The 15,737-nt window shown below is 51.0% G+C and overlaps 1 protein-coding gene across 4 annotated transcripts in view; it reads left to right on the top strand.

Moving 5' to 3' along the window:
* Nucleotides 1–15,737, top strand: part of EPHA10 (EPH receptor A10) — a 36,900-nt gene that overhangs the window by 15,922 nt on the left and 5,241 nt on the right. For 3 of the 4 annotated variants that reach the window (XM_053211672.1, XM_053211686.1, XM_027059616.2), the window contains 3 exons: nucleotides 6,300–6,433; nucleotides 8,988–9,159; nucleotides 12,718–12,826. In XM_053211672.1, the coding sequence (XP_053067647.1) occupies nucleotides 6,300–6,433; nucleotides 8,988–9,159; nucleotides 12,718–12,826 (415 nt within the window). The remainder of the gene's footprint in view (nucleotides 1–6,299; nucleotides 6,434–8,987; nucleotides 9,160–12,717; nucleotides 12,827–15,737) is intronic. The other variant, XM_053211676.1, reaches the window with a different exon arrangement.

Genomic DNA, 15,737 nt, shown 5'->3' with positions numbered 1-15,737 from the left:
GTTTTAAATTTTGATGAAGTCTTTGGTTGCCTGTGCCTGTGGTTTCATATCTAAGAAACCACTGCCTGGTTCAAGGTCATGGAGATTTAGACCTGTGTTTTCTTCTAGTATTTTAGTTTTGCCTAGATTTATTTTAGAGAATGTGTTTTCATTTCTGGACGATTTGCTTTTCTTCTGTTTCTGATTTTACTGCTCCATGCTTAGAGAAAGAGGTTTGCACAGCTTTTCCTTTTTTAAGTAGTTCTTGAGTTTTCTTTGTTGTCGAAGATATGGTAAACATTTTAACTATTTCCTGGCTACCCTACAGCATTGTGTCTTATTTTTGTTCCGTGGTTTTTCTCTCGCTTTTTCCATATATAAATGAAACACATTATTCAATTCTGTTTCTTCTTATTGTCTACTTGGTGTTTCCATTCTGCTTGTGATTTTGTTAAAATTCCTTGTATTTGCAGTGCATTTTCCTTTCTTTTTTTTTAAATGTTTATTTATTTTTGAGAGAGACAGACTGTGAGCAGGGTAGGGGCAGAGAGAGAGGGAGACACAGAATTGGAAGCAGGCTCCAGGCTCTGCGCTGTCAGTAAAGAGACCCACGGGGGGCTCGAACCCGTGAACGGTGAGATCATGACCTGAGCTGAAGTCAGATGCTTAACCCACTGAGCCACCCAGGTGCCCCTGCATTGCATTTTCTTTTAAATATTTCAGTTTTCCTAATGCACACGTAGTTTCCCCACAGGCCTCCTCGCTTACCTCCTCCGCTTTTACCTCGCCTCATCTTTTTTCTTTTTCTTCTCTGCCTGTTGTTCCTTCATGGTCTTCTGCTCCCATTTTGCAGAGGCTGTGTTTTCTTTCATCTTCTCGAGGATGCCAGACAGTCGCCTTTCTTGTTTCTCTGTCACACTAAATCCCTCTTAAGAAGCTGCGCCTCCTGAATCTTCAGAAATAATATTACCATTCATTTATTCTGAAATGTTTTTCTCATATGCCTGATGTTTTTGGCATTTTCTCTTTCCTTGTTCTTGAACAAGGAGATGGCTAGTGTTTGCCAAAAAACCCCATGTGTGAATTGCCCTCTGGGTTGGTTTGTAAGGCTTTTCAGCTGCAAGTAACAGTAAATCTCAATCCAGCTGATGTTTCGCTGAAAATGATTTCTCAGCGTACCTAAGAGTGGAGTCAGAGCATGGTTATTTCAGCAGCTCATCGGGGTCCTCAAGGACCCAGGTTCTTTGTGTCTTTCTACTGTGTCATGCCGCTCCTTGTCACATAGGCTGGCTCCCTCATGGTGGCAGGTTGGATGCAGTAGCTCCAGACATCACATCCTTACCATCCAGAGCAGAAGAAAAGGACTGTTTCTTTCGTGTAGGTATCATTTTAAGAACAAGAAACCTTTTCCAGAGTCCGTCCTCCCCTTAGCTGCTTTCTCCTTACATCAGCCAGAACTGGATGATAAGCCCGACCGCAGTCATTGGCACAGGAAATGAGTCCACACAGCTGTCTTAGAACAATCAGAATTAACCTGAGTCACACAGGGGGAGACAGTAGACCCTGAATCAGAAGTTGGGCTCCACAGGCTAGGAAGGGGAGACATGGCTGTTGAATAGTTTTCCACTCATGTCTGCTGTGGTCTTGGTCCCCCGTGGGCACTGGCTGGATTTCATCACAGATCTACCTACAGCAGGAGAGGGCATTGGGCTCGGTTTTGAGCTCCGGTCTCAGGATTTGTTAGGCTTTCATCTAACGTATCTCTGTGGGTCTGAAATGGAACAGTCTCCTACCTCTGTATGGCCGTCTAATGCTTTCAACAAATGTAGCTCCAAAACACGACATTCCTGGCCTCTTCCTATCTCTGCTGTCCATCTGTATCTGCAAGGGTCTGTGCCATCCTGGGACGTTTTCTCTCTCCTCTCCCCTTGAACCCACGTCTCTTCTGACAGCTGTCATCTCCCAGTGGATTTAGGCCGAGAGGCACTCCTGGGGGATACGGAAGGACACTTTTCCTCCAAAGCAACTATGCAGGAGAGTGATGGCTGTGCATTGTCCTGTTGACAAAGACCTTGCCTTTTTGTAAGGGTCAGACAGTGGGAGGAGGGATTAAAAAATCTTTCAGGTTATTTTTAGGATGGGAGACCGTGTCACTCTGTGGGCAGCATAGCCTGGGGCTTCACGACAATTGCACTTTTCAGTCCAGTTCCACCGGCTTTCTCATAGGTGGAGTGGCATATCTCCCCCATTCTGGCATTCAGCTGTCTAGACTAGCTTACGTTGATGTTCTGAGTTTTCAACTCTTTCTGTACCTTTCTGTTTTCATCAGAATTGGGAAGAGACTGCAGGTGGGGGCTGCTAGATGGTTACCATTTAAAACCGGAAGCCATGTTCATGCACTTTTCAAAGAGTGAGCTGCATGGGCCCTGTCCCATAGCCACCTGGTATCTACTTCCCCTCAATCCCCCAAAGTCACCAGGAGCCTCCACATTGTTAAAGCCAGAGGGCGCTTTGAATCCTAGTCTCACCCTGTCCTTTCTCAGCAAATGATACTGCCAACCGCTGGCTCTTCTAGTTAGTAAACTTGCATGGAGCGCTTGCTCTGTGTCAGATATTGTGCTAAGCTCTTCATATACATTACTTTATAAAATTCTTACAGCGAGCCTAATGAGGTCAGAATTGTTTCCATTCTACACATGAGGAAACTGAGTCTCTTGCTCATGGACTGGAAGCTAATAACCAGAAGACTCAGGAGGGAACCTTCTTAAATGTTCTCTTCCCTGGGCTTCTGTGATCTCATTTGCTCCTGGCTTTCCTGCTGTCTCTCTGGCCCCTCGTGTTCAAGCTCCTCTTCCTTAACCTGCCTCTTAAATTAAATGTATGTTTCCTAAAAGCTTTTCTTTCTCTCTTTCTGTGCCTCCTCCTGGGAAGCTTCATCCAGTCACCTTCTGATGGCTGTTGGGTCTCCATCTCATTTCCAGATACCTTTTGTGAGTCCTGAAACCACCTATATAGCTGCCTTTCCAGCATCTTCTCTCAGAAGTGTGTGTGTGTGTCGTGAGAACACTTAAGATGTCTCTTAGCAATTTCCACGTATACAATACAATATTGTTATTTTTAAAGGTTTTTTAAAAAATGTTTTTATTTATTTTTGAGACAGAGAGAGAGCATGAGGAGGGGAGGAATAGAGAGAGAGGGAGACACAGAATCCGAAGCAGGCTCCAGGCTCCGAGCTGTCAGCACAGAGCCCGACGCGGGGCTTGAACCACGAACTGTGAGATCATGACCTGAGCTGAAGTCAGATGCTTAACCGACTAAGCCACCCAGGCGCTCCTAAGATTTATTTTTTAATTTTTATTATTTAATTATTTTGAGAGAGAGAGCGTGAGCAGAGAAGGGACAGAGAGAGAGGAAGAGAGAGAATCCCAAGCAGGCTCTGCACTGTCATCACAGAGCCCGATGTGGGGCTCGAACCCACAAACTGTGAAATCATGACCTGAGCCGAGATCAGGAGTCAGAAGCTTAATGGACTGAGCCACCCAGGTGCCCCTACAATACAGTACTGTTGACTATAGTCACCATGCTGTACATTAGATCTCTAGAACTTATTCGTTTTCTCACTTAAAGTTTGTACCCTTTGACCAACGTCTCCCATTTCCCCAGCTCCTAGCCCTTGGCAACCACCAATCTACTCTGTTTCTATGAATGTAGGTTTTTTAGATTCCACATATAAGTGAGATCATGCAGTATTTGTCTTTGTCTTTCTTCTTTCACATAACATAATGCCCTCAAGGTTCACCCATGTTTTTGCTGATGGCACAATTTCTTTTTTTATGGGCTGAATAACATCCCTTTATATATATCATTTTCTTTTCTTTATTCATTCATCCATCAACAGACACTTAAGTTGTTTCCATATCTTGGCTATTGTGAATAATGTTGCAATGAACATGAGAATGCAGATGTCTCTTCGAGATAGTGATTTAATTTTCTTTTTTTTTTTTTAATTTTTTTTTCAACGTTTATTTATTTTTTTGGGGACAGAGAGAGACAGAGCATGAATGGGGGAGGGGCAGAGAGAGAGGGAGACACAGAATCGGAAACAGGCTCCAGGCTCTGAGCCATCAGCCCAGAGCCTGACACGGGGCTTGAACTCACGGACCGCGAGATCGTGACCTGGCTGAAGTTGGACGCTTAACCGACTGCGCCACCCAGGCGCCCCATGATTTAATTTTCTTGGGATGTATACTCAGCAGTGGGATTGTTGGATCATAAGGTAGTTCTATTCTTAAATTTTTGGAAAACCTCCATGCTGTTTTCCATAATGGCTGCACCAATTTATATTCCCACCAACAATGCACAGGATTCCAGTTTCTCCACATCCAACACTTGTTATTTTCTGTTTTGTTTTGTTTTTGACAGTAGCCATCCTCACAGATCTGAGATGGTATCTCATTGTGGTTTTGACTGGTGTTTTCCTGATGATTAGTGATTTTAGACATCTTTTCACGTGCTTATCGGTGATTGGTCTGTCTTCTTCGGAGAAATGTCTATCCAAATTCCCTCCCCATTTTAAATTGGGTTATTTGTAGGTTTGTTGTTGTTGAATTGCAGGAGTTCTTTATATATTCTGGATATTAACGCCTTATCAGATATATGATTAACAAATATTTTTTTTTTCCATTTCATAGGTTGCCTTTCATTTTGGTGATTGTTCCCGTTACTGTGAGGATGTTTTTAAGTTTGGTGGGATCCCATTTGTCTATGTTTGCTTTCATTTCCTGTGCTTTTGGTGTCACATCTGAGAAATCATTGCCAAATCTAATGGCATGAAGCTTCCCTGTATGTTTCCTCCTGGGAGTTTATGGTTTCAGGTCTTACATTTAGGTCTGTAATTAATTTCATGTTAAATTTTGTATGTGGTATCAGGTAAGGATCCAACCTCATTCTTTCGTTCGCATGTGGACAAGTAGTTTTCCCAGCACTGTTGGGTGCAAAGACTGTCCCTTCCCCATTGGGTGGGCTTGGAACCCCTATCGAAAATCATTTCATCATATCTGTGAGGGTTTATTTCTGGGCTCTCTATTCTGTTCAGTTGGCCCACATTTCTGTCTTTTTACCACTACCAAACTGTTTGGATTATGGTGGCTTTGCAGTGTTTTGAAGTCAGAGTGTGAGGCCTCCAGCCTTGTTTTTCTTAAGATCATGTTGCTATTCATGGTCCTTTGATTTTTCCATATGAATTTTAGGATTTCTTTTCTATTTCTGCAAAAAACAATTTTGTTGCAAATTGAATTGGATTTGTAAGTCGCTTTGGATAGCCTGGACATTTTAACAATATTAAGTTTTCCACTCCATAAACACGATGTCTTTCCATTTATTTGTATCTTCTTTAATTTCTTTCAGCGATGTTTTCTGATTTTCAGTGTACAAGTCTTTCACTCCTTTGGTTACCTTTATTCCTAAATATTGTATTCTTTTTTGCTGCAATTGTAAATGGGATTGTTTTCTTAATTTCCTGTTCAGATTGTTCGTGGTTAATATGTAGAAATGGGACTGATTTTGCATGTTGACGGTGTATCCTGCAACTTTGCTGTGTTTAGTAATTTTAACAGGGTCTTGTGGAAGTTTTAGGATTTTCTACATAGAGGGTTATGTCACCTGTGGACTGAAATAATTTTACTTCTTTCTTTCCAATCTGAATGCCTTTTCTTTCTTTCTCTTGCCTAAGCTCTCTGGTTAGGACTTCAGTACTATGTTAATTAGAAGTGTTAAGAGTGGACATCCTTGCCTTGATCCTGATCTTCAAGGAAAAGCTTTCAGTTTTCCAGCATTGAGTATGTTCGCTGGGGCTTTCTCACACATGGTCTTTATTATATTGAGGTAGTTTCCTGCGATTCCTAGTGTGTGCCAAGCGGATTGACTCTTAACCAGACCGTTAGAAGAGTTAAGTAGGTGGTCTTCCTGCTCCTATGCTTTTTAATGCCTCCAAACCACAGAAAGTGTAGAAAGAACCTGGGGTGTTAGAACCAGCCACCACTAGTGCAGCTGGAATGCAGGGGGTGGGCAAGAAGCAGGTGGCTTGGCGCTTCGCTGGCTCGCTCGCAGAGACAGGGAAGCTGAGACCTGTGAGGTGAGAGCAGGCTCCCCTCTGGTCTGAAGACAACTCAGGCCCCACCCCTCAGGAGCTTCTGGCCCCGCCCCGCCCATCTGGCCCCACCCCACCCTGCATGCCCCGCCCTTCCAGCCCCCCCCCCCCCCCCCCCCCGCCCTGCCCCACGGTGGGTTCCCATCGAGAACTGAGTGTTCCTTACTTTCAGCGCCCTGGGAGGAGGATGAGATCCGGAGGGACCGAGTGGAGCCCCAGAGTGTGTCCCTGTCGTGGCGGGAGCCTATCCCTGCCGGAGCTCCCGGGGCTAACGGCACGGAGTACGAGATCCGATACTACGAGAAGGTGAGGTGAGGTCTGGGCGGGACCTGAGGCTGCATTCCGGGCTGTGGTCCTTTTCTTCACAACCTCCTCGAGGCAAAAGCCCTTCTTACTTTCCTTGTGAACACATCCAGCGGCCTCCTAAGTGGCTTTTGGCAGGCCTGAGTTTCTTCCTATCCGCCCCCCTCGACTCCGTGCATGGACCCCACTGCTCGTCGGCTGTCCCCTTCCCTGCCCCTCACTGGTCATCAGCTCCATTGTCACCACTTTTGCCTAGTGTTTGCAGTTCACTAAGAGCTTTCTCTAGGGACTCATTCCCATCTTGTGTGGCCGGACCATATGCAATTTGCAGCCCTTTTTAAGAAAAAGAAGGCTGAAGTACCATACTCTTTCAAAATTTACAAATTGACCTACACTGGTAGGTCAGGTGGTCTGCTGGGGCTTGACCATGTGCTGGTCAATGTTTAACGCCCCACTCTCCGGAACAATGAGTGTATGAGTTACCCTGACAATTTTACTATAGAAAAGATGTGTCATATGTCGTTTACAAGGAATAAGGAAAGATACACAGCTTCTCCATATTGTAAACCCCGCATAGCCAATTGATTCTTACAGGATGCTTTTGCTGATTTTTGCTAACTTCTTGTATCTGTTGTCAATCAATAGTCGCAGTTCAACCTCGATTTGCCAAGTGGAGATATATCCCGATCCACTGTCTCCTTCCTCCTTGAATGTATTGTCTTTAAACGTGATACGTAATCTGCTGTTAAACTGCTTCTCACCTTGGTGCAAATCTTATTCCTTCAAGCGAAACCTTGCTCTCATCTTCAGCACTTAATGTGTCAGAGCTTCACTCACTCCTGAGTGACTCAGGGGACTTCTTGGCTGAGTCAGAGAATAGTTTTTGAATCCTAGACGTCTCCCGAGAGCTGTGAGTTTGGGGTTGGGGGGGTTGGTGAACACAAAGGAAGAGGAACTCCTGAGTCACGGCTGGGCCATCTAGGGGATGGGGTGCCGTGGACTGAAAAGGGGGAGCAGAATCAAGGTAAGAGGATGAGTTTGATTTGGCCCATGCAGTGTTCAGGGGGCCTCTGGGACATCTAGGTGGGCTTGCAGGTCTGCAGCTCAAGGGAGAGGCCTGGCGCTGGACAGAGAGTTGGGGCCCTTTCTGCACGGGGCTAGGAGCTGAATGAAGCCAGGGGCCAGAAGACATGGCCTAGGAGGACAGGGAGGGTGAGAAGAGGGGACAGGACAGGGCTCTGAGGAGCCCTGACATTTGGGAGATGGCAGAGAAGGACACTGGGAAGGAGCTGGGCCGTGCAGTAGAGTCCAGAAGCTGAGCTGGCAGATGCTCTAGGCCCTTAGGGGGTGTGCATTTGCTGGGAACAAAAAGCCTTGAAAAGAGGGTCCTGTGCAAGAGGGGCTCTGTTTAAAAGGCTTCAAGGGCGTCGCCTGGAACCCAGTGACCACAAATCTGGGAGGCACAGTGCTCCTTATCTACACTCTGCTCTCTGGGTGCCGGTCCCGCGTCCTCTGCAGAGGGGCTTTGCTCAGGGCATATCACAGCTGCCTGGGTTGACAGCCTTGCCTCTTTCTTCCACCCGGGCCCTAGCCTGCCCGGCTCAGAAGGGCCACAGCCCTTGCCTCACTGTCTTTCAGTGACTCATTCAAATACCTGGAAGGGAGATTCTGATTGGCCCGGTTTGGGTCAGCATCTGCCCCATTCCTGAATACCATGGTCAAAGAACTGGGCCACATGATATTGGGAGGCTGTGGTTATGGCAGGGGCTGTAATAAGGTGGCAGGGGGTGGGGACAGAGACAAAATGATGACAGCATCTCCAATAGACCCCATTCTCAGACATGTTGGGGGGCAGCATGATATAGAGATAAAACACGAGACCTGAAGGAATCAAGAAGGTGTCATCCTGCCCCTTCCTTGATGTGACTGTCACCTATAAAAGATGGAAATACTGTTGTGAGGACTTAGGTAGTCAGGCCTCTAAAGAGTCTGCATAGCAGCTGACAGCAAGCTGACCCTCACTCCATGACAGCTGTTGCTGTCCCCACTGTCCAGTGGGGGCCTCAGGCAAGTCTGTCTACCCCTCTGCCCCCGATTCCTTATCTGTGAATCCATGCCTTGCAGGACATTGTGAAAACCAGATGACAAAGAGGAGGAAAATCTTTGTGAGCCGGCAAGGGCCGGGCAGGTGTCAGGGTTCAGTTTCTTCTTCTTTCCTCTGTGACATCAGGCCCTGCTCACCCTCTGGACTTCCAGGCCCTGATGTCCATCCCCAAGAAGGAGGATCTAGCATCTTCTCTAAAGTTTCTCTTACTGTTCTTCACCACAAGTACCACTGAACCCAGGTGGGAACTTGCGTGGAGAGAGGGGTTGGAGAAGCTGTGGAAGAAACGGATGGAGCCCTCCCCAGACTGTTGGAGTCAGCTTTTTCCGCCTGGTCCCTGCTCACCTGAGGGCTCTTCTCCCTTCTCCGCCTCCCCACTCCTTTCCCCTGTCATTCTCCAAGGAGTGTGGGTCTGGCCCTGGGTCCAGGCCTCACTTCTTGGTCCTTCCTCAGGGTCAGAGTGAGCAGACTTACTCCACGGTGAAGACAGGGGCACCCGCGGTCACTGTCACCAACCTGAAGCCGGCTACCCGCTACGTCTTTCAGATCCGGGCGGCTTCCCCGGGGCCCTCCTGGGAGACTCAGAGCTTCAATCCCTCCATTGAAGTGCAGACCCCAGGGGAGGGTAAGTGATGTGTGTATGTGGAAGGGGCTCCGGGCAGAGAAAACTCAGGCATGGGGCTGGGGCAGGGGGACAGACTGGGGAGGGGGTGGTCCTCTGTGCAATTAAGGGAGCCCGCAGAACAGCTCAATTACAACCTAAATAGTTACCGAACTTGGAATCTGCTGACTGGGGCCTATTCAGTGACATGAATAAGTTGGGGGTGGGGAGGCCTGTCCTGGGGGAGCACATAGGGGAGGGGCTCACGAGCAATTCTAACCCATGTCTCCAGCTGGAGTCTCCCAGCCTCTCAAGACCTCTCACGTCTTGTAGAAACATGCTGTGCCCTCTCCAAGATTCTTGACTATTTTTTTGGGAGGAGTTTCAGTCTCATGGTCACTTCTTGCTCGGATGGCTAAATGCTTTCCCATTCTGCTGCTTTTCCTCTGCCATGATACAGGCTCACACACGGGATGTCATTCCTTTCCCCACCAGGCCCTGGAGCTAGAGGCAGGCTTCTGTGAAGGCTGGGGCCCCAAAGGGGCTGCCCTGCAGCAATAAACAAAACACAACAAGAATTGTACCCATTCAGTGGGGGAATTGTGCGGTACATGACTAATTCCTCCAATAAAGCTGTCATCAAGACAAAACAAGACAAAAGCTGTACATCAGACATCAGATCCCCTGATTCTAAAACCGTGCCGGCTTCTCCGTGGTATTGTGCTGCCCACTTCCTCCCTTCACCTCCCTCCCCTGGCTCCTCTTCTCCCCACCCCCCGACCCCCAAACTCCCTTTCATGGTGAGCAATGAGCAGCTTAGCTCTGGCTTTGGTGGTTTTGCCTGCTGCTAACCCCGCCCTCAGGATCTCACCTCTATCTACCCCGAGCAGTTCATGAAAGTATTTTCCTGGACAAAGGCGGTTCCCCCTAAGAGGCATTCTGACACCAGCTGTCAAGATAATAATTCTTTCCAACCTGCTACACGAGTCTAATCCAAGATAGGAAGAGCTCTGAGCCCAAAGGGAGGTGGAGATAAAATGTAGAGGGAGTCAGGCTTCTGGGAAAAGAGAGGGTACTTCTTGCTCGAATGCCTGTCTGTGCCAGACCTCGGCCAGGTGCTGGCGAGAGGAGATTAGAGCTCTGTCTTGAAGGCTAGGGAGCATTTGAATGCCAAGACGCGCAGGGGAGGCATTTCGGGTAGAAGAATCCACCTGAACAAAGGCTCACGGGCTGGGCTGGAGTGGGCGTGGTGGGGGCAGGAGCTGGGGGCTGGCTGGTCGCTGAAAAGGGCTGAGGGTTTCCATTCATTTGGTGCTTCTCAGTGAGTAGACCCTGCTCGGACCCCTAGCCTCCTTTGCTGTGGTCCTGGTTCTGCGGAAATGGGCCTCCCAGTCTGCAGAGCACTTCTTCCAGTGAGCTGTGATCCCAGCTCAGGAGCACAATGAGGGACGGTGCTTCAGCACTGTATCAGTTATCCATTGCCGCGTGACAAATTACCCCCAAGCGAGTAGCCGCGAACGGCAGACATTTATTCTCTCGTGGTTTTTGTGGGCCAGGCATCTGGGTGCGGCTTAGCTAGGTGCCACTGGCTCAGGGTCCCTCGTGGCTGCGGTCGTCTCAAGGCCTAATGGGGAGAGAATCTGCCTCCCAACTCAGGTTCTCACTGGCTGTTCGCTGGGGGCACGTGGTTCTCTGCCTCTTGGGCTTCTCCCTAGGGCTCTGCATAACACAGCATCTAGATTCTTCCTGAGACAGTGACAGAGAGAGAGGGTGCCCGAGACAAGCTGCAGTCTCTTGTCACCTCATCTTGGAGGTGACATCCCATCACTTTGGCTGCATTGTTTGTTAGAAACAAGTCACTATGTCAAACCCATACTCAAGGGGACTAAGTAATACCAGGAGGTAGAGAATCCAGCGGGGACATCTCAGAGGCCACCTTCCACAACTGCCCTGTCTCCATTTCCATGTCCACACGGATACCTCATTCCACATAGTTCTTGGCAACTCCGCCCACCTCTGGCCTGACCAGACCCCAGGCCATGTCCCCACCTCTGGGAACATGGGCTCTAAAATCCCCCCTTTGACCATGGCCTTGTTGGCCCCTAACTCTCCTTCCCTTTTCTGTCCCTTGTCACTTGACTGTGACATCTTCCCGACAGCCCTGGGGCTCCGACCTCATATCCCAGGCTGTCACCCCCGTTCTGGCCCCATGTCACCCCAGGCGCTACAGATCCTCCCTGGGGAAACGCTCCCCAGCTGTGCTGGCCCTCACTGCCCGGACGCTGTGCTGCACTTGTGTTCCTCCTCCCGGAGCCCAGAGCCAGCGCAAGCCCTGTGTCCCACGTCTCATCTCATCTCAGTGGAGTCTTCAGGGCTGCATAGCATCTCCCCCATTCTCGATAGTTTCCCCAAACCTGCACCTCTCTCGCGCACCTCCTGTCCATCCAGATACTTCCGGCCCTTCCCCCTCAGGCAGGAACCCTGTCCATTGCTCCCTGGCTCCCTGTCACCCTCAGGATGAAGTTCCCACTTCTTGGCCTGGCATCCCAGGCCCTCCGGGCGCCCTCTCCTCCCCCAGTTCCCATTTTCCTCCCGCTGTCCAGCTTCACGTCTTGGCGCTCTCAGCCTTCTGTGGTCTGTATCCCAGCCCCACAGGATGGCTTGCCGTTTCCCAGACCCAGCATGTGCGTCTGAGCACCACCCAGACCTTTTCCGATCTCCCAGGCCCAGAGCAGATGTCACATCTCTTCTGCGAAGCCTTCCTCGCTGGCTTTTAGGAAGAAACGAGCATGCCTCTGCTCAGCAGTCTTTTTCTGTTGTCTGCAGTTAGGATTTTTGTTTCTGTCTCTCCCACTGGTCTGGACACTCCTCCAGGGCAGGGATTCTGGCTCATTCATCACTGTCTCCCCAGTACTGGCGCCAGCCTGTCACACATGTTGGATGGATGGATAGATGGAGTTGAGAGCCTGGGGTCCTTTAGGCCACTCTCTTGGGGACATAGTTCAAAGTGGAGGCTTTTGGAATCAGGTTCAGACCTCCAGCTCACCATGTATTAGTCGTGGAACCTTGGGCCTATCACACAACTTTTCTCAATGTCAGTTTCCTCAGCTATAAAATGGAGACACCACCGCCTTACCTGCTTGTTGTGACAATGAAACAGGACCATTTAGTTAAGGCACGTGACACGGTGCCCTGAATGGAGTAAGTGTGTATTAAACATTAACTCACGTTGTAATTGTCGGTGGATGGTCTGGATGGGGCTGGGGAGCTCAGGTGAGAGGCCGTGCCCCCTGCAGAGCTATGTTAAGTTAGTGCCCATCGGAAAGGCAGAAGGAGAGGTGCAGCCCTGCCTCTCTGGACCCCTGGTCCTCTCTCTCCGAACTGGACTGCCGTGGAGGTACCCGGCCCTGAGAGAGGAGGAAGCTCCAGGTGCCAGTGTGGTTGGTGGGGCTGCCTTGGTCCCTCTGCTGTGGGAGCCGGGGCCAAGTGCAGAGGTGCTGTGGGGGATGGGCAGGCGTCTGCACTGGGGCCTCCCCAGGAGCCTGGTCCTCTGCCTGCCTCAGCCTTGCGGTTTACCCCCAGCTGCCTCAGGGTCCAGGGACCACAGCCCTGCGGTCGTCGTCACGGTGGTGACCGTCTCAGCCCTCCTCGTCGTGGGCTCTGTGATGAGCGTGCTGGCCATGTGGAGGAGGTAGGTGGCCGCTCCCAGCCTGGCTGGCCCCTGGTGGGTTGTGTCCCCGTGCGCACTAACATGTGCTCACGGCCCCTGTGTCTGTACCTGCATTTGCGCACATGCAGATCTGCACACGCAAGCATACTGCTGTGTAGATCCAGGCTTGGCTTGCACGGGCCCCAGCCCCTCCCCCGCTCGCTGCTCCCACGGCAGCCAGCATTGCAGCTAGCTCAGCCGCTCTGGGATGAAGGGGATTTAGCTCCTTAACTCATTAAATGTCAGAAGGCATCACTGAGGATGGAATCAAGCGCCAGCTGCTCCAGTGTGATTAGGGTTCTCCTGAGGCGCTCAGAGGCCCCCCAGCCCCTGCCCGCCGGGGATCCGGAGGCCCTCGAACACAGGCGAAGGGAAGAAAGGCAGAAATTGCGTGTGGGAGGGGGGAGGACAGGGAGGGGAACTCATAAACCAGAACCTCCCCCCACCCCCAACGCTCAGCAGAAGGAAGCTTGCAGGAGAGTGGGCAGAGAAGGGGGGTGGGAAGAGGGGAAAGGATGTGGAGCTTGAGTTTGGTTCAGAGAAGATTCCAGTCCTTTTGCATGCAGCAGAAACCTCACAGCGTGTATTTGCCCCTTCTCCCCACGGCCACACTGCTGCACGCAGAGGTGCCAGGCTGGGGCTGAGGTCGGCAGACTTGAGGGTTGGAAAGTCTGCATGTGATGGACTGGAGCGGGGGTAGCAGAGGAGAGTGATGGCTGGTCAGGGAGCCGCATCCCAGCACATCTCAGCATCCCGGGACTGCCTGTGGGTTGAAGGGACAGCGAGCATTCACCCAGCACTGTCTGTGTGGCCTTGAATGAGGCACTGCAAGCGACTGAGGAGGGGAGGGCCTTGACCTGTGGGTCTGGGAGCCAGCTCTGCCTGGGCCAGGACAGTCAAGGAGGCAGGACAGGAGTAGTGAGCCCCTTTCCAGTGCTCAGACACCCATATTGGACCAGTTGGAAAAGCTGGAATATCCAGGAGCCAAGAGCCTCTTGTCCTGGCTGGGAGCTTAAGGGCTCAGGGAGACGGGAGGAGGAGCAGAGAGAGAGGGGCATAAGGAGCACCCCTCCAGGCAGGGACTGTGCAGGACAGGAGTAGCTGCCCAGGAGCAACTTGGAGACAGATGCACTAGGGTGGGCAGAGTAAGCCATGGTCGGTCTCAAAACCCGCTCAAAATCCAATGGCACTGAAGTGGAGGTGGGGAGAGCCTGCCGGTCTCATGCCGATTGGCATGGCACCTGTCCGGCACGTCCAGCCACCTCTGCAGGCTGGTGTCTGATGTCTGCAGTGCTTGCTCTGTGCACGGTCTCCTCGCCTCCGCTTCCTCTCCCCGCTCCATCCTGGCCCATCCCCCTTCTCGCCAGAGGGTGTTGTCCAGTGGAAGCTTCTGGATTTCTCTACGACTCCTCCATCCACTCAGTCTTGCCCCCTTCCTTTCCACCCACCTCCTGGATGATCCCTTCATTCATGGAAGCAGGTCCCCACTCTAGGAGACTTCAGTAGCTATTGGATGACTGGTGGCTTATTGGGACTTATAACGGACAGTCCTTGGCTTATTGGTTCTTGAACTTCCTCATTCCCAAGGACCTTTTCTTCTGTTCCACCTCTACATCCCTCTCCCAGATACTGCCATGGACCTGGCCATCGCCCCAGATACGGAGTCCAACTCTTGCACGTGTGCCCCGCAGGTGCCCTGTCCTTGCAGCTTGCCCCCTCGGCCGCATTGGTTGCACCTGCTCCTTCACTGCATCATTGCCGCCCCCCAGCTCCTCACCCCCAAGTCTGCACACCTACCTGTCTCTGCACCCGCCCGCCCCCTCCCTTTGCTCTAGAGGAGGTGCCTTCCTCCTGCTCCTTCCCACTGTGATCCGAACCCCACCCCTTCTCGCCATCGCAGGAACCCGTACTATTTCTAGTGCCCCCCCCCCCCGCCCCACATAACAGCTGACATTTATTGACTGCTTAGCAAGCTCTGTGCAACAGTGCTGTATCAGGTAGGGTTGTCTTGATCCCAATTTTATTAAAGAGAAATCCCAGCCTCCCTGTCCCGCAGCTACCAAGTGGAGGGGCTGGGAAGCCAGTCTGTGCATGAGGTTCCAGAGCCTGGACTACTGACCATCATCGTAACCATTTTATCCTAAATGGCAGCCTTTTCCCCCTTTCCCATCCGTACAGAAGGGTGATCTTCTCTCTCCAGTCTCCCTAACTGCCCCTCCTTGGAGCCTTCACGCCGTCTCTCTCCTCTGCTTCACTTTCTCTTTCCTTCGTTCCTGTGACAGTGTCACCCCTGATTTCCTTTCTGTTACCCTTTGGCTTCTCTGGTGGTTCTTTTGTGATGTCCTCCACTGCTCCTTTCCTCTCTACCCGATCTCTCAGTGTTGGGGTTCTCAGACTCGTTCACAGTCCCCCTTCCCAGGCTCTGTCGTCTTCCTGGACAATGCCCCCAGCTCCCAAACTTGTATCTCCAGAGCAGACCCCTCCTCCAAACCCCCCACACTCCTTTCTAACTCCTTACTCCTCGCCCCTCCCTGCCTACTCTGTAGGCTCAGCAGACCCTACCGGCTCAGCACGAGCCCTTTGCCACCCCGTCCTGGTAAATGGCACCACCATGAACAGGTGGGCAAACTGAACACCAAGAGTCATTCCTCCCTTCTCTCTCCCCCTTTCTGCCTTCTAGCAGTCTCTGAGCCCTGTGCCCTGTCACCTAAACGTCACTTGTGTCCTCTTGCTTTTTGTTCTCTGTGTCCACACTCACCCTGTAGCCTGAGCCACGGCCAGCTCCTGCGGGGCCACAGCTGCAGCCAGGATGGTATTTCTAAAATACAGATTGAGTCATGACACCTTGGCACCCCAGGGGCTCTCCTCTGGGCCAGCAAGGCCCTGCCTCAGG

Source organism: Acinonyx jubatus, chromosome C1 (genome assembly GCF_027475565.1).
Source record: "Acinonyx jubatus isolate Ajub_Pintada_27869175 chromosome C1, VMU_Ajub_asm_v1.0, whole genome shotgun sequence".
NCBI lineage: Eukaryota > Metazoa > Chordata > Mammalia > Carnivora > Felidae > Acinonyx > Acinonyx jubatus.
Note: the sequence above shows the minus strand (reverse complement) of the source record. Positions and strands in the feature narration are given on the sequence as shown.